Below are 19,367 nucleotides of genomic sequence, written 5' to 3'. Positions count from 1 at the left end.
AAGAGATCAAGGACCCTTACTGGGTAAAATCTAGAGTGCAGATGAAGAAAGCAGTGATCATACCTCCCCCTAGATCACACCATCTTGGAAGCACCAAAAACTTCCAAAACCCCAGAAGTCACTGAAAATAGCAGGAGGGGAAAAAGTATGAATATTTGTTTTCACTCTACTCTAACTGAAATTTAACATTTCCTTCAATCATTAATGAGGCAATAAGCATTATTCTAAGAAGGGATCCGTAAGTTTCACCAGCCTGCCAAAGAGCTCTGTGATGCAAAAATATTTAAGAATTTCTGCCTTAAAAGAAGCCAATGGTACTTTAAGACCCTTTGTCTCACTGGGGTGGCTACTTACCTCTTTCCCCATTCCCAGTAAGCAGTAGCCCTATCAGCCTTCCTAGTTGTTTCTTGACTGTTCTAGAATCTATCTTCCCCCATCCTGGAGAAGTGGTCATCTATCTTTTGTGCCCCAAGAAAATTATTTAGTTTTGAATTCAGGCATCTCCTCCTACAAGAGACCTTTCCTGAGTCCCTAAGGTTTTAATGCCCTCCTTACTGCTCTTTCCCAAAATTACTTTGTATGTACACTGTATATATTTTGTATTTATTTATATGCATACTTTACTTCCCCCTAAAGAGGCTTTTAAGGTAAGTGATGGCTTTGTTTTTGTCTTTCTAACCCCAGCACCTAGTATAGTGCCTGGCACATAGCAGGTACCCCAAAGTTTCTTGTTAACCTGAATTGAATTGTACCCTTACATGAAGCATGTCATATTTGTTTATATCAATCACAGTGACTAGCACATTCCAGGGCACTAGGATACTTCTAAAATATTTCATTTATGAGTTTCTGCTTCCTGAAACTTTCAGAAAGTTCCTGGAACTCACAGATTCCTAAACCTAGAAGGTGCCTTAGGTCATCTAGTTCAACTCTCCTGCTTGACAAATAAGGAAACTGAGACCCAGACAAATAAACCTTATACTACACTGCTGCTTTGTATTGGTAATCAAAGGCCTTACTGTTATCTTCTCTATATAGAACTTTTTTGTACATTTTTATTATCCATTTAACAATAATGACCATTTACTCAGGTTTCCAAAGAAAATGGAATTAAGCAGCTTACTACCTTCATTAGCTGGGATTTTTACCTGACCTCAATCATTATTCATTCTAAGATCACAAAACAGTCTTCCAGCAGAGGGAGCACATTCCTTAACTTTAAGAAGTTGGACAGCATTAAGTGACTATTTAAAAAACAATCCCCAAATGTACTTTGATATTTGAAACTGGTTAAGAGGGGACCCTGCTCTTTGGATCTTATAAAACAGATATTTATTTAAACTTCAAAGGATGTTTACCATGAGGTTATCCAAATAGGAATCCAAAAGAAAATCAAATGCGAGTTTAGAGAACGTGTGCCTTTGTACAGCTTAAGCTACTCATCAGCTCCCCTGGACAATAACAGCAAAACTCAAAAGCAAAGGCACAGAATCCACGTATGGAGTCTGCATCATGGATAGTCATACATTGCTCCTGTAATGTGGGTGTAAAGTAATAGTAGAGTGTAATAAACATAACCATAAATATGATGTAGAAAAGCAAGGTTTGCAACTAGCCTATTTGTGAATTTTAAACTATGAATGAAGAAGAAACTTAAAGATGCCCCTTAAGTAATATCCTTACCCAGAGTCAGAGAAGGCATGGGATAACATATGTAAAGTGCTTTGCAAACCTTAAAGCACTCTGTAAGTGGTCATTATCATTATTATCATTATCTATATACCCTAGAAAAAGCTTTAAAATTTCACTCACTTGGTACTTGTGGTCATTGGACGCTTTCAAGCACCGCTCTTAAAAAATACAGCTTGGCTTATCTCAAAATAAATGCCTAAAGGACATGTAGAGCAAGATTTTCTATTTAAAACATGCATTTTATAGGAAGTGATATTTTAAAATGTCCTTCCTTGCACCCCATTGTGTTGTCCCCTGTGTTGTCTATCTTGCCTAGTCTAGGCCCTTATGATAGCTATGCAATAGGAATGTTTCTCCCAGATGGAGAGTAACGATTTCCCCATTGTTTTCAGCTCTACATCTGGCTTCAAAATCAAAGTACAGTACCATTAGCAAGAGAGTTTTTTCTAACTGGTAAAGAAGATTCCTTGTCCTTTGCTTCTCCAAAAAAGAAAATTCCAATTCTTTTCAATTTTTAATATTAAATCATTATGATTAGATTCCTAGGAAAATACATAATTGTGAAAACATTCAATAGTGGAAGAATAAAAAATACCAAATAAAATTTCCTCACTTTTTTTTTAGTTTAATAATTCTGTGTTAGAATTCTCAATCATTGGATAATACTAATCCAGCAGATTGAATCCTGAACTAAGAAGCAGTTCATGAAATCTATTTTTTTGTTTTGTTGCGTGTTAGGTAACTAGAGGATATCACCAAAACAAAAAATGTGTAATCTAGAGAGGAAAAGCTGGTGAAGAGATAATGGCAATGTTTGAGTATATACTGGGAAGCAGGGGTTGTTTTCCAGAGGACTATATTCTACTGCTCTAATCTTTGCTGAAAACAGAAGGAAAAGCATTTACCCACAGCACAAAGAGAATAGGTTACACACAAAGGTTTTCCTGATTATGAAGATGGTTAGATAAAGTTTCCAACTAAATGAAGTTCTATTGAGCATCCATTAGATGGGGGCATAGAACTGTGTCTGAAGTCAGGTTGTATGCCCTTCCCTGGAAGTCCTTGAAAACAGGAAAATTCTTTCCTGCCTAAGATGCTTTAGATTCAGTTTTTTCTTAAGGCATCAGGACAGCCAAGATGACCCTTGTTGGTATTCCATGATATGTTTAAATAAACACTGCTTTTTCTTAGCATAATTACCAATATGAATAATGCCTTAATTAAAGTGAGAACATACCTTGGTTTGCATCAATCATCACAACATTCAGTTCTGAAATTCTAGTGGGAGAGATGATAACTGGGTGAAAGACATCTTTAAATTTCATGTTGGGTCCTAAAAAATAAAAGTATTGGTAATAATAAAAAAGAAGGTAAGGAAAACTAGGTGGTGCAGTGGATGGAGCCCCGGCCCTGGAGTTAGTAGGACCTGAGTTCAAATCCAGCCTCAGATGCTAGACACTTACTAGCTGTGTAACCCTGGGCAAGTCACTTAACCCTGATTGCCTTGCCCAAAAAAATGAAATAAAAAGATGGCAAGTTATTATCTTTCTAGAAATGACACCATGGCCTAGAAAAGGAACGGTCACAGAGCAAACATACAAAGCTAAATAAAACCATAATAAATGAAAAGTTTCTGAGGTTCTGTATTCTTTGCCTTAGGTATAAACCTTTATTGAATGAACACTTATTGCTTGCCTATTTGCCCGTTTATCTACTTGTCTATTCTAGGTGCTAAGGAAGAGATAAAGATAAATAAAACACAACTCCTGGGGATTTTTTCATTGTCTATGATGTTCAAAAGTACAAGACTGCTAATTGTGGAAAATGGAAACATTCTAGGGCCAGATCTATAGGCTCTATCTCCCCCTTTTAGAACAATAAATATTAAATATTTAGCGTGCAATGTGTTATTATTGCGTTACCAGGTATAAATGTTAACTTTGGAATGGATTTGCCAACATGCTGTTTCCTTCTGCTAGTTTTTATCTGTCTCATAAAAGCAGAAACTCAGGGCCAAATTGTGATCTTTAATACATGAGACACAGCTCAACTACTCACCCACGAAGGTGTTGCCCGTGACAAGAGGAGCTTGGGGATATTGCAATTTGAGCTCCAAAAGCTCACTCAGGGTTGCAGGGGAAATCCAAGTAACCCTCTCCCCCTGGAACACTAGTGTCTTCTTTCCTGCCTCTTCTGCCATTCTCTGTAGGGAGACAAAGTAAATAATGCCCATTAATACTATTAAAATGATGAAAGGTAAACACTTGACTGAGGCTCATAAACCAAATGGAAAAGAATGTACTCTGAAATATTATTTTAAGAAAATTGATCAAAGCAATGTAATGTAATCAATTTATAATTAAACCAGCTGCTTTGTATGCTTTTCCATCTCCTATGATATAAAAACCAAGCAAATTTTAACTAAATCTTATTTGAAAACAGATGAATAAAACATTATCTCAGAATGAGTTATTTCAGGCCAAGTTTCCAACTTACAAACTAATTATTGCCTAGGTTACAAAGCCCTTAGCCATGTGTGGAAGGCAACATGTGCTTGATTTTTATGTTCCAGGTCCTTTACCAAGTGTGCACAGAACTGTGCGTAGTATTTCCGTTTTCCTTTCACATAAATGGCTGTGGAAACAGCATTGACACAGGAGTCAGAGAAGATGCAGGATTTCTAATCCTGTTCTATTATTAACTAGATGTATAGCTTTTGGACAAGACATCTAATTTGTCTAAGCCTCAGTTTCCTTATCTGCAAAAGGGGGAGCCATATCATATGACCTCTAAGGTCCCTCAGATTCTATTCATGTTAAACCTCAAAGGGAGCCCTCTTTTTTAAACAAGGTAACGTGTACCAAAAATTTAAACTAAATTGTTCCATACCTCAGTAGAAAAGTGGAAAAGAAATTTTGCCCGTTAATCACAGAATGTTGAAAGGGACTAGGGCTGAAAGAACTGTGTAAGTTTAGCCTATTAAAAATTAATAATAATAACATTTGCTTTGTTTTAAGGTTTGCAAAGCACTCGACAATGCTATACTCACTACCTTTCATTTTGTTGTTGTTTGGTCATTTCAGTCTCTTTGTGATCCCATTTTGGGGTTATCTTGGCAAAGATACTGGAGTGATTTGCCATTTCCTTCTTCTAATAGATGCCATTTCCTTCTTCCTTACAGATGAGGAAATGGAGGCAAACAGGGTTAAGTGATTTGCCCAGGATCACACAGCTAGTGTCTGAGGCCAGATATGAGCTCAGGAAGATAAGTCTTTCTTACTACAGGTCCCGCCCTTTATCCACTGCTCCACCTAGATGCCCAACAATCCTTTAGGGTAGGTGCTATTATCCCCATTTTACAGTTGAGAAAACTGACACTGTAATTAAAGGATTTTCCCAGGGTCACACAGCACTCTGTCTGAGGGAGCTTTGAGCTCAGGTCTTCCTGAATCCGAGTCCAGAACTCCATCCATATGGCACCTACATGCCCACAGGAAGACATGAGAGCTGGCTTCAAGTATCTGAAGAGTTATCATGAATGCTGCCTTATGAGCTAACAGGTTTTCCCTCATTATCAAGCAAAGTTTGGACAATCACTTTTCAAATAGGAGATTCTGTTTGAGAGCTGGACTAGACAGCCACTGGGGTCCCTTATAACTCTAAAACCTTTTGGTTATGTGAGGAGGGATTAGACTTTTTAGCTGTGGATCCAGAGAATAGAACTAGGAACAATGAGTAGAAGGTGCAGAGTCACATTTAGGTTTGATATATCGATTATAGATTATAGATCTAGAGCTGGAAGAAACCACAGAGGTCAGCCTGTCCAATCCCCTTATTTTACAAATGAGGAAACTGAGACCTCATAAAGCTAGGTGATGTGCCCAAGATAGTAGACAGTTGAGTGGTAATTTGAACCCAGGTCTTCTGACACCAGACCCAGTGCTCTTTTCACTGTACCAAACTGCCTCCAGGGAAATATTTCTTAACAATCGGTACTGTCCAAAATTGTAATGGGCTACTTTGGGAAGTAGGAGGTTCCTCCTCACTAGAGGTCTTTAAAAAAAATAAGGTGAGATGATGACTTTTCCATTATGTTTTTGTAGGGATTCTTTTTCAGGTATACCATAGACTAGATGGCCACCAAGATCCCTTCTAAATCTAGAATTCTAAGAAATTATGTAACATGCCATCTTGGGGAGATGGAGGGAGGAAGAGAGGGAGGGGGAGAAAATTTGGAACTCACAAACTGGTGAAACTAAGTGTTATAAACTAAAAATAAAAAGTAAATTTAAAAAAAAGATTTAAAAAGAAATTATATAGACCTTGGAAATAATTTCACTCCAACACCTTATTTTATAGATGCAGAAACTGAGGACCAGAGTGGTGAAGGGATCTGACCAATGTCACACATCTTGGGATTCCAAAAGAGTGCAGTTTGAAGTTTTAATAGCTTAAGACTTTTGAGAAACCCTGTAAAATGAAAGACACAGGACCTAAAGCAAGGTTTCCTGACTCTAAGTACACTGCTTCTTAAAGACAAATTTAAGAAACATTTCTTAGGGGAAATGCACGGAATCAGAGTTAGAAGAGAGCTCAAAGGCCTAATCAATAGCTGAACCAGAATCCCTTCAACAAGGTACCCAAAAATGATCATCCAGGCTTTTCTTGAAGACTTCGAGGAAGAACAAAAGCACAATTAACTGTTAGAAAAGTTTTCTTTATTTCAAGCCTGGATGACTTTTTTGTAATTCTTTGGAATTCCCACACATCCTCTGAGATGAAACTCAATCCTTTTTTATTATGACAATCCCTCAAATACCTGAGGAAAGCAATCATGTCTCCCTAAGTCTTCTCTCCTATAGGCTAACCGTCCTTACTTCCTTCAATTTCCTCAAACAGATGATCTTGAGGTCCTTTACTGTCCTGGGTGCTTTAATCATCCTAGTCCTCTCTTGAGAAATAAAGATCATCAATGTCCTTTCTCAGTGCACTTCCTTGACTTTTTTATTCCAAAGATAAAACTTTATATATTCTCTGTTACATTTTGCCTTATTGTTCAGTTGTGTCTGACTCTTTGTGACCACATAGATCATACTACCCATGGGGCTTTCTTAGCAAAGATACCGGAGTGGTTTTCCATTTTCTTCTACAGTTGAGTAAGGCAAACAGAGGTTAAATGACTTGCCTAGGGTCACATAGCTAGTAAGTATCTGAGGCCAGAATTGAACTCAGGTCTTCCTGACTCCAGGCCCAGCACTCTATCCACTGAGCAACCACGCTGCCACTCTATCTTATTATATTCAGCCAAAAATTTTAGCCTATCAGGACCATTTTAGATGCTAGCTGTCTGATCCATATAATCTATCCCTCTAGGTTTTATATCAGAGCACATCTAATCATGTCATTAATGCTTTTATCCAAAGCACTCATAAAAAATATTAAATAGCATAGGCCCAAGCACAGATCCCTGGGACAGTTCAGTAGAGACCTCCTTCCAAGCTGACAGCAAACCAGGCTCTGAATATGTTCACCCTACTAGTTTTGAATCCAACTAATTGTACCTAAACCACTTCTCTATCCTTTCCATAAAAATATCATGAGAGACTGACAAATGCTTTGACAAACTAAATATATAAAATATTCCCCTCATCTACCTGCCTGGTAACCCTGTCAAAAAAGGAAGCAAAGTTAGTCTGGCAGGATATTTTCTTAAGGCTAGTTATGGTTGCTTCTTCCTTTGTCTACAGTCACTAACCACCACCCTAGTAATATGTCCTATAGTTTTGCAGGAGTAATGCTCACTGGAATATATAAACTCCATTCTCTTCCTTATTTTTAAAATAAGGACATCTGACCTTAACTAGCTCTACAGTAGCTCTCCCATTCTCCATATTTTTGAAATCACTGGAAACAATGTCACAATCTCATCTGCCAGTTCTTTTGATGCCCTAGGATTTAGTGCATCCAACTTGGTGTCCAGAAAGCCTAATATCCTAGAGCTGGTTAATATTGGAGCCAAGAACCCTAGGTGCTTAACATTTCTAAGCCAATGCTCTATTTTATCAGAGATGAGGAACTTCTGTTATGAGAATTGTTGCCTTCAGTTTCAATGAGTGTGCATCCATCTATCCTTCTATACCCCAAAACATTGATTTACAGTACTGGTCTTATGTTACACAAGATCTCACTTTAAAAGTAAAACAGTTTTATCTTAAGTGCACTATGACTGCTATTGTGGTAAATTGTTTTATTCACTTAAAACTAAATTTGATGGCACTCCTTCAAGTATATCTTATGTTGCAATATTCTACCTGGTCCCCTTATGTGGAAAGCATTAGAAAGACAAAATCTTTCTCATACTTAATTTTCATGGCTTAGAGGTGTCATGGAAAGCACACTGGTTTTGAAGTCAAAAGATCTGGCATTTAAATCCTAGCTCTAATGCTAGCTCTGTGACCTTGGACACTTAACCTCCCGGACCTCAGTTTCCGCATTTATAAAATAAGAAGGATGACTTAGATAGCCATTAAGGTTTCTTTCAGCTCTTAAATTATCCTATGATAAATTTATGTATATGGAGTAGGAAAGGGCTAACGGTGAGCTAGCATTTTTCCTGGTTGGGGGAGTGGGGGAAAGGGGGAAAGGGGAAGAGAAGAGAAAGGTAAACATGGTGATCTAGAATGTGGGTAGGAAATTAAGAAAAATGATAATTGATGTGCTTGGGGAATAGGTTAAAATGAGACATGAAGCTGTAAAGAAACAGGATACTTTCCAAAGGTCTTAGAAAATAAACTGGGAGGAAAAGGAAATAAGACAGAGAAGAGTATATACCCAAGAGGAGGAAAAAGAGAGCAGAAGGCCTGAGGCAATTATAAGAGCAAGAACTGGAGAGAGAAGAAGAAAGAGAATTAAAGGAAATGGTGTGGACTGAGATGGGAGACTCAGAACTGGAAAAATGAATTAGAGTCTGACTATTCAGGAAAAAAAACCAAAATGGAGGAGTCTCCTGGGCAGAGTCCAAGGCACTGAACAAGGTGATTGTTAGGATATTTTGATGTGACAATGAATGAGGTAGACCTGGGGGACCAGACAGAAAAGGACCATGACTGTCTAGAGACTGATGGGATGAATGGACAGAGTTCACTTTAGGTCTAGGCAAAACAGCAGGTTGGACGACCAGAAAGGTCAGTGACCAAAGAGTGAAAGCTAGAGGTCCCTCAGCTGGAAGGAGAATAAAAAACAAGAAACACTTGTAAGAGACTATTGAATACTTTCAACCTGTGCCAAGCTAATTAAGTAATCAAGGTTGTGGGATTTTTTCCAACTTATTTCAGCTGTATTTAGTTTGTATCATGAGGATCTCTTGAATTGAAGAACTATTTACTTGGTAACTGAATAGGTTCTGAGTGTACTTTATGGCAGGGGACATTGTGAGATGGGAAAGGATAACACTGGAAAAGAGGAAATGAGTAAAAGGCTATTATGATAAACGCAAGGACAAGGAAGAGAAATCCCCCTCCTTTGCCCTTGTGGGTACCCCAATGTGAGGCCGGTGGAAAGTCACTCAAGGCAAGGGACAGTAGGAACCAGCTCAGGCATATCTGTTTTTGCAGAGAAGTGGAGACAGCCCTGCTTGAAAGCAAAAATCAACCAAGAAAAACAATATACCATGAGTTCAGGTGGAAATATAAGTTCTTGGGTCGGGTCCAAGGGCAAAAATTCTTCTTCTTGGTACAGTTTGGTGCAGACCTGAAAAAAAATTAATTCAGTCAGAAATAGCAAAAACTATAGTCAATCAATCAACAAGAATTTACTAAGTGACTACAACATGCCAAGCCCCAGGGAGACAAGGACAAAAGGGAAAACATCAGTTGCCCTCAAGTAGCTTGGAGTCTAGTCAGAGGAAACACCATGTACATATAGAGGTATGCACAAAATAACGACAAAATGATTTGGGGAGAAGGCATTAGGAGCTGAGGAGATGTGGACAGGCCTCCTTAGAAGGTGGTACTTGAGCTGGGCCCCAAAAGAAATTAGGAATTCTAAGAGGCACAAGATTTATTCAACAAATCTTTATTAAACACCTACTAATATTTGTAAAGCACTTAGCCTGGCTGAAAAATGCTCATTCAAACTCAGCCTTACTTAAGATCATCATCATCAGACATTTATTGAGCTTCATCTCCATGTATGGCTAATAGATGGTAGAGTTTCAAACACACACACACACACACACACACTTACATACACACATATTCATATGAGAAATCTATATCTCTGTGTGTGTATATAGATATGTGTGCATATGTAGTTTTACATATATATGTATATATATAGTTTCTTGTATCATCAGGGGTTTATATTCTAGCTGAGGACTGCCTTTGGCTACTGTTATTTCCTGTGTAAGTTATGTTGGAGCTCACAGTTGGTCCCATGTACAGATAATACAGTTATAGTACCTTTCATGAGGATGAGTACTATTATCTAACAGGGTACACTGCAGTAGTCCTCTAGCCCAGTGAGACTTGAGGATTATGAAAATGCTATTGTTCAAGCAAAGGGGCTTGAGAGTCAGTGAGAGATGGTGAGCTAGGCCTGGAAGACAGGCAACTGCTTTCATAGTTTTTATCTTCTCCTCTCTTCTTTCATCCTATTCCAAGCCCAGGAGTTTTAGTCCAGCTTATGATAAGAGAAAAGTACCATACACATGCTACAAACAATTTAAAACTAAAAGTAGTGGGGAAAATGGGGAGGGGCGAGTGAAGGAGGGGTTGTTACTTACATCATTTTTATTCTCAGATCCATTTTCTTCTTGATCCAGGCAACATTTCCCTGTTCCTTTCATTTGACAGCAAGATGACTCCTAAAGAAGTAACAGATTATTTAAAAATCACAGAATTCTAGAGTTAGAAGTTAACCACTTGTTTGTTGTAGTTTAGTCATTTTTCATTCATGTCTGACTCTTCATGACCCCATTTAGGGTTTTCTTGAAAAAGATACAGGAGTGGTTTGCTATTTCCTTCTCCAGCTCATTTTACAGATAAGGAAACTGAGGCAAACAAGGTTAAGTGACTTGCCCAGGATCACACAGCTAATAAGTGTCTGAGGCCAGATTAGGACTCAGGAAGATGAGTCTTTATAACTGAAGGCCCAGCACTCTTACTACTGTGCCACCTAACTGTCTAGTTGACTGTTACCAATCACTTAATTCAGGACCCAGTGTATAACCAAGACTATGTCACTAGAGTAGGTAACTAGCTATATAGCAGGATTTGAACAATACTAGAGAATCTCCCAAACAAAAAACATTCCCATTTATGTATTGGTAACCCCTTCCTCCACAGAAATAGATGAGACTTCTCCATACCTACTCATTACTTTTGACCTCTGTCCTAAGGGCCCTTCCAGTTCTAAATTCATCAGTTTCTAGAATTTTTTTTGAAAACCTAAGAACTGCTAATGAAGCTCATAGAAGCTGGAATGGATATGTCATCCAAGTGGACTGAGCCCTAGCTTAGAGCTTGGAAATTTTGAGTCTAACGACAACTCTACCCTTCACTCACTACGTGTGCCACCTTAAGGAAAGAAGGCAAGTTGGCCAAGTGTGAGAATGAGAAATAATGCTCCAAGAATGGACTGGAAAGGCAAAAAGCCCCTCCTCCCCTTATTTTTTTGGTAATTTTTTTTATTTTAAACTTAAATACAAAATGGGGAGCGGGGGAATTTCCACGTACACGGCAGACTGTAAGAGAGGATTCAGTATAAAACAATAAATTTCCATTTCAAAAAAACCTATATAATAAATTCAACACATTGTTTTCAAAGCTGCCCAACTTTGCTTCCTTATTGGTTGTCTTTTGTTCTCTGATGTGTACTTTTTAACTTTATTTTTTCCCCTCCTTCCCCCCCTCACCCTAAAGAAGGCTACAATTAAGCATGGATATATAGACACAGATATCTATAAATATACACATGTTATGTATGTATATGAATATCTAAATATGTATACATATACACTCATACACATGTATAAGACAGTACTATGCTTATTTCCATCTATCATCTTGTTTCTCTGAAGGTGGATAGCATCTTCCTTCATAGGTCCAGGTTTTTCCAGGTTTTTCTAAATCAACCAGCTCCTCATTTCCTACACCACAGCAATGTTCCAACCCAATCACACCCTATCTGAGAGATTGTCTTTGGAAGTTTTTCCCCCAATTTTCTGCATTCCTTCCATTCGTGGCTACATAGGTTTTATTTATATAAGAAAATTTTAATTTAAGATAATTGAAATTATCATTTTTACCCTTCAACAACGCTCTCCCTTATAGTATAGTTTAAGGTCTGATACTGCTGAATCTACTTCTTTTACACCTTTTTTCCTGATTTCTTTGAAGTTCCTGACCTTTTGCTCTTCCAAATAAATTTTATTGTTATTTTTCTAACTCAACAAAATAATTTTTACTAATTTAATTGGGATGACATTAAATAGATTAAATTGTTATTTTTAAAATTATATTGGCTTTACCTGTCCATGAACAATAAATATTACTTCAATTATTTAGATCTGAGTTTATTTGTTTAAAAAGTGTTTTATGTTTATGTTCATATAGTTCCTGTATCTGTTTTGGCAGGTATATGCTCAGGTATTTTATACTGTCTATTCCCCTTACTTTAATGACAAGCAGACTTTAGAAAGTGCTTTTCATTGTACTGTGCTTTGAAGTTCAAGCATTATGTGAGGACAATGGGAAAGTGATTGCTAGGGGGCCTGAAGAATGAAGTCACCACTGGGAGTAGACCAGTTGTTAAGGCCAGATACCCCAAGAGATAAGAGCTATTGAAATGGCCTCTCTTCTCTTTCTCGTATATAGATTCCATTAGCATTGACTAGAGTCACAATCGTGATCCCATGTAGTGAGCAACTTAAATGTCCAATTCAAAGGAAATTTTTGTGACTCAGCAGTATGTACTACTCAAATGGCAGTATGACAAGATGGCTTCCTCAGCTTTCCCTGACAACAAACCTCATTATAAAGAATAGAGCCTCATCCATTTTTTAACCGGTGCTATGTTACTTAATATTCACTTCAAATAAACCAAACCATAGAGGATCTGTTTCTTTGCATTTCTGAGGGGGAGGAATAAAACCTTTCCCACTGATGGGAAGGTCAGGATAGTCACAAGACTGCCAAAATTGGGTTTTCCACTGGAAACAAAAGTTTCCATTTAATATGTATGATGTTGTGTTATTGAATTTGGGGAGATGCTGAATCTGATTTTACAATTTTTCCATACTTACAATGCTGAAACTTTTCCCACTTTCTACGATTGGCCTATATCCAGTACAGCGACACAGGTTACCTTGTTGAAGGAAGAAATGTGTATCATTATAACTCATACTTTTGCACCTCTGCATTGGAGTATTTGTATATCATGAAACCAGACTTGCTGGAAAGGCCATGCGGACCACAGCAAAGCCCAAGAAGCAATTTTTCTGAAATGACTCAGGGTTCGTGGAAGGAAGGCATTGGAGGTTGGGGTGGGAGGATGAGGAGTAGAGACACTGAAGGGAGAAAGAACAGAATCTTTATATTTTGAATATAAAATACTTTTCTTAAAATCTTTATTATTGAAATTCTTTGAAGACTAAATAAGAGAACCCTCATTATTTTTGAGAAAACAGTTGGAGAGTACAAATGTCTACAACTGTTGATCACTAAAATAAGCAAGGCTAACTGAAATATTTATAGCACCCTGGGAATGAATATTACATTATTAAAACACAACTAATAAGATTAGTTGTTCAAGATCTTACAGGAATGCCTATATTAATCCTTTAAGTGGTTGCCAAGAAATGTAGTTTGTTTTGTTTTTTAAGGTCATGGATGAGGAAACTGAGGCCCAAGAATGTTAAGTGACTTCCCTGAAGTAATGTAGCGAATATAATCCAATGAGCATTTATTAAGAAGGATACAAAGTATCAGAGTTGAAACTAGAACCCAGATCTCTTGACTCCCAAACCAGTGTTCTTTTTGCTATGTCATGTTGTGGCCTTGTTTTCCTGATCTACTTTGAGGAAAGTTTCAAAATGATGTTCTTTTGACCAAAAGGAGTTACTAAGCAGAAAGTGTGTGTGTTTTTGTTACTATGATGGGAAAATCACACCATTGGTTTTCTTTTCTCTAACAATGACATTCAGTAACTTACATACTATTTGGGGAAAAACCTTGCACCAAGTTTATAAATAACTCCTTATCGCAGCCACTATCAATGATTGCTTTACTATCCCTATTCATTAGTAGCTTAGGGACATCTTACTTGCCTCACTCATTATGAAATCAATATGAATAAGTATCAGAACATGCAACACAATTGTATGAATGATTATATGAACGATAATAATATAACTAAAAAACTCGGAGCATGTTATGGTAGGAAGATCATTGAATTTGGAATTAGAGGATTTCGATGACTTGGGGAAATCACTCTACTTCTCTGGACCTCAGTTCCCTCCTCTGTGAAATGACCTCTAAGGTCCTTTCTGATTTTAAATCTATAATCCTGTCCCCTTATGAGATTACTCTCTAAGTACAGAGAATAAAAATAATAGCAATGTTCTGTAACACATTCCATTAGATCATAAGCTCCATCAGACAGAGAGAAACCATGTGAATTACTTCATTTATAAAGTCCCAAAGTGTATAGTATTGTGTTTTGCACATAGTGACTCAATAAATGTTATCTGAATAACCTCCCCTAGAAAGTTCTTTGAGAGACAAGTTTTTCATGACATGTTGCCATTAAGAAGGTGCAAAAAGAAATCTAAGATTCCAAATTACCCATTCCTCCAGTTGTTTCATGGGGCGTCCCTTGCTACTTTGTAAATAACCTGGTCAAGGGGTAAGCTTAGTTATTCCAACCATGGGTCACTGTCCCCAGTTTACCCTAGTGTGGTTACAGGCCGTGTTGTACTTTGCAATAAGGAGCTGTCAATTACTTGCAAAATCTTATCATATCAGTAGGTATTTTTCACTGAATCACGGAATCTTAAGAGTTAAAGGGAACCTCAGTGGTCACAGGATTCTAGCAATAGAAGAGACCTTAGAGGTCAGCTAGTCAAGCATCCTTCCTTCACTTGACAAATGAGGAAACTAAGGCCCAGGTAGGGACAAAGCTAGGTAGTAATGTAGATAGGACACTGGGCCTGGAATCAAAAAGTTCTGAATTCAAATCTAGCCTCAGACGCTTACTAGCTGTGTGACCCTGGGCAAGTCTCTTTACCCCTATTTGCTTCAATTCTTCATAGGAAAAAGGGGGATGCACTGGAGAAGAAAATGGCAAACCACTCCATTATCTTTGCCAAGAAAACACCATGGGGTCACAGAGAGTGAGACGCAACTGAATAACCCAAGGCCCAGGTAACTCAAATGATTTGCCCAAGCTCACACAGATGGTAGGTAGAGGAGCTGGGATAAGAATCCAAGTGCTCCAGAACCAGCTTCCTTGCACATTATTTAGTTCAACAAATGATTAAATAGAAATCTCTTCTACAGCTATCTGACCTCTACTAGAGGACCTCCAGAGAAGGGGAACCTATCGCCTTCTCAAAGAGCCTGCTGTAGTTTTGGTCACTTCTAGAATTTAGGATATTTTTCCTCATGTGAGCCTAAATACGCCTCTCTATAACTTCCACCCATTACTTCTAGCCCTCTTTTCTGGGGACAGAACTGTACTGAGTTACCAGATAAGGAGTGACACCTGTTTTTATTGATAAAGGAGGACTGTGACACTAAATTTCCCTGTGTTGAAGACCTAAAGTTGTACTACCTGACCTCCGAAATTCATTTCCAAACCTAAGATCCTATGGTTTTCATGTCTGTATTACTTTCTAGTTCTATAATATCTTATAGTTTACAAAACACTTTCATATCCATTCTCTCATTTAATCCTCCCAGTTCATTTAATCTTATCCCATATAGTAGACCAAGCAGATATTGTTATCCCCATGTTACAGATAAGAAACATGTGGCTCAAAGAGAGGTTCAGACCCAAGATTATACAGCAAGTCAGTGGCAGAGCCACAATTTAGACTCAAATCTTCTGAGACTAATGAAATCCTAAAATCACAGACACAAGCTGGAAGGAATCTCGAAGGTCATCCAGTCCAATCCTCTCATTTTACAGATGAGGAAACTGAGGTCCGGCAAAAGTTAAATGACTCGGCCTGCATCAGATATGGTTGTTCCACTGATGGACCATGGGAAAGGTACGGATAGAGTATATCCTGATTTCAGTAAAACATGATATCCTTGTGGGGAAAGGACGTGGAGAAATAATAGAGTCAGTAGATTCTAACTGGCCAAACAACTGAAAGAATGCTGATTGATGTCAATGGGTTAGGTCACCAGTTTCATTCTTGATCCCTTCTTGCTTTACATTTCTATCAATGACAGCAATAGCAAACCCATATACAGCCCTCTGTTCTATCTCACTCAAGTAGTAGATTGAATTGTTTCTGGTAAATTGCAAAGAGCTCACAGCACCCTCAAGTTTCTTCTTTCAATGGCATTCTACCTTTTAAATACCAGTGTTCTTCCACTGATGCTATATGGCTACAAATCATGGAATACTGCAATCTTCAAGGTACCAAGACACATGGGTGGCACATGTGGCTGTAGCATATTACAGATGAAGAGATATGACTGCAGGGAGCAGCTTAAATATTTTATCAAAGAAATATGATTAGAAAAGGAAGAGTGCCAGTCCTGTAGCAAGAGCAAGGAATTTAAAAAAATGGACTTTGTTGATTTGATGCCTCCCTAACACCAAGATCTCTAGAAGAGGACCAGCACTATATTGTTCCCCGTGAGCAACAACATACAGGATGGGAAGACGTGGATGGATTTCAATCTGGAATATTGAAACATCCCTCTGTAGAGGCCACTCTTTTCTCCCATTGGTGAGTTTCTTTATGGAGCTTCCATTTTTTGGAGGGGCCCATGCCAGCTTTCACTTTCTCTCAGCCCCTGTTATTAGATTCTGGACTTTAAACCATGTCCTGTCTCAAATGTCTTCCCTCCTCCTTCCCAAATTTTCAGCTCCATTTTGTGTTGTCCCTACCCCATTCAAATGTTAACTCCCTGAGGACAAGGACGGTCTTCCTTTTTACTTGAATTTGTGTTCCCAAAGAGTAGCACAACGTCTCTCAAACATAGTGAGTAAATAATAAATGCTTGTTTTCTTCCTTTCCTTCCTTCCCCTTTCTGGTTTACAAATGCTTTGTATATATTAGCTCATCATTTCTCTTTTTCAACAATATGGACAGATACTTTGAAGGCATGTTTATCAAATCTGAAGATAACATAATGTAAAACAAAGAGGCACAAATAATACACTGGATACCAGAGTCAAGAATCAAAATGATTTTGATAGGTCAGAACAATAGGATGAAAACAACAAGAAGAAATTAAATATGAATAAAAGTAAAGTTCTGTGCTAAAGTTTAAAAAATTAATTATACAAGTACAGGATAAGGGCTACCAGATTCTTTGCAGCTCAGATGATAAATACTGTTAGATTTTAGTTGACTGTAAGTAGCAGAACTTGCCTGCCAAAAAATTAATGTGATCTTAGCCTAAAGGTAGGCTATCCAGATCAAGGTAGGTAATATATAGTCCTATGATGTGCTGCTGCCTTGGTCAATGCATATATGGAGCATTATTTTCACTTCTAGAAGCCCCATTTGAGAGGGATCTTTACAAATAAAAGTGCACCTAAAAAAAGATGACCAAGATGGTGAGGGGTCTGGAAACCAAATCTATGAGAAAGAGTTGGAGGAAAAATATACATATAGCCTAGAAAAGATTTAAAGGGGACAAAAAAAAAGTCTTCAACTACTGTCATTGTCATTTGGATGGATTTGACTTTTATTTCCTTGTTCCAGAGAGTAGAATAGAGACCGACAAAGAAAAGTTATAGTGAAATGGATATCTGTTGAATATCAGGAAGAGCATCTTAGAGAATGAAATCTTATAAGAAATCTGAGTACCCTGTCAATGGAAATATTCCAAAAGTGGCTGGATGATCACCCAGTAGGACAGCTGTAAATGGAATTTCTACAAGCCTCATCACTGAGGTTCCTCAGAACACAGGGAGTTTACAAGGTCAACTGAAGTCCTTAATTGATAAACAGGTCTAAATCTGTAGTAATTAAAAAGCTAGAGAGGCAATCCAGAAAACACAGCAGAAGGCAGCATGAGGTTAAGGTATGTATTAGTGAAGTTTACAATCACAAGACATGGATGTGTTTGCTAAATTCTCAGGCATTTGAAACCTGCTTTAACATTTGTGGACATATCAGGCTGCACAGTTTATGTGTCAGATATGCCTGGAGGTGGCCACCGGGTGGTCTTTATGGGTAGAAAGTTGAATTAGGTAATCTTTAAGGTTACTTCTTTACTTCTATAAGTACAAGTAATACTTATTTTAAGTCTTTTTAACAGTATGTAACACATACATATATGTATATATAAATATGCAACACACACATATACAGTATCCTCAATATTCACATGTTTAACTTTCACAACTTAAGCGTACACATAATTTTATTAGTAACCTCATTTTCACTTTCAAGTTGGCAGCCATGTACAGCATGCGGAAAAAAATGAGTAGCAAACTGTAGCAAATTTGTGGAGTGACTGGTATTTTACTAGACACTTCACTCATCTTGTTAACCCTATGGTTATATAGTAAAGAGCTCCCCATGCTTTCATTGAATATTTTTATTGTTTGCCTTTAAAATAAAAGTTCTGTCATGCAGTTATGCCCCCAAGGAATAGTGTAAATCCTTGGGATCTAAACCCAAGCATACAAAGTCAGTGATGTGGTTTAGGGAGAAAATAAAGGTGGCATATAAACTTCCTGCCAGAATGTCTGCAGCTGCTCTTGGCCCTGAATTTGGTGTTACCATGTTAAGAAAAGTGCATACTATCAGAATTAATGTTTTGTTATAAAGAATTTTGTGCAGAAAAGTGTATTTTCAGTGATGTCTAATGAAAGATTACAGATTTTGGTAGTCACAAAAACCTAACCCCTATTTCCCATAGGTTTATCAAGCTATTAGGAGACACCCTGTTTTCCAGAGCTAAGGTCCAGCAAGCAAGCTGTGCTCTGAGTTTGGCTTAACAACAATCCTTTGCACTCACCCTCTGGATGCAACAGCAAAATCCCAGAATTGTTCCATGTAATTATTGTATCACTTTGACCAGCACCAGGTGCTCTCTGAGCTGTATCCATATCCTGGTCATGAAGCCTTGGCATAAATCAAACTTACCACATTGTTGCTGTTACCCCTCGTTGTCGGGGCTATGGCTCACTGCACAACTATTGGTATTTAGCATTAAGATTCGGCCACACTAAAGTGGCCTACTACTAGGGATGAGGCCTTGGCACATGTGTCTAATAGGACTCTTTGCTTGCAAGCAAAATTCAACTTCTGTTTGATTCCTGACTCAACTGTCTGTAGCCTACTGGTTCGGTCTGGTTGACATTAATTAGTGTCAGAAGTGGGATTGGACATGGAACCAGGCCATTGGACTCTGATACCAGTGGGAATGGAAAAGGCACCACTAGAGATTTATTTCTCCAGAGTCTGACATACACACACCCAT

At 37.9% G+C, this 19,367-nt stretch overlaps 1 protein-coding gene across 4 annotated transcripts in view; it reads right to left on the bottom strand.

Annotated features, from left to right (window-relative positions):
* Positions 1-19,367, bottom strand: part of LOC118837935 (aldehyde oxidase 3-like) — a 103,442-nt gene that overhangs the window by 67,343 nt on the left and 16,732 nt on the right. For all 4 annotated transcript variants that reach the window (XM_036745088.1, XM_036745087.1, XM_036745086.1 and 1 more), the window contains exons 6-10: positions 12,995-13,056; positions 10,475-10,555; positions 9,361-9,441; positions 3,751-3,895; positions 2,930-3,025 (exon numbers count right to left, since the gene is read on the bottom strand). In XM_036745088.1, coding sequence (XP_036600983.1) covers positions 2,930-3,025; positions 3,751-3,895; positions 9,361-9,441; positions 10,475-10,555; positions 12,995-13,056 — 465 coding nt within the window. The remainder of the gene's footprint in view (positions 1-2,929; positions 3,026-3,750; positions 3,896-9,360; positions 9,442-10,474; positions 10,556-12,994; positions 13,057-19,367) is intronic.

Source organism: Trichosurus vulpecula, chromosome 2 (assembly GCF_011100635.1).
Source record: "Trichosurus vulpecula isolate mTriVul1 chromosome 2, mTriVul1.pri, whole genome shotgun sequence".
Classification (NCBI taxonomy): domain Eukaryota; kingdom Metazoa; phylum Chordata; class Mammalia; order Diprotodontia; family Phalangeridae; genus Trichosurus; species Trichosurus vulpecula.
Note: the sequence above shows the minus strand (reverse complement) of the source record. Positions and strands in the feature narration are given on the sequence as shown.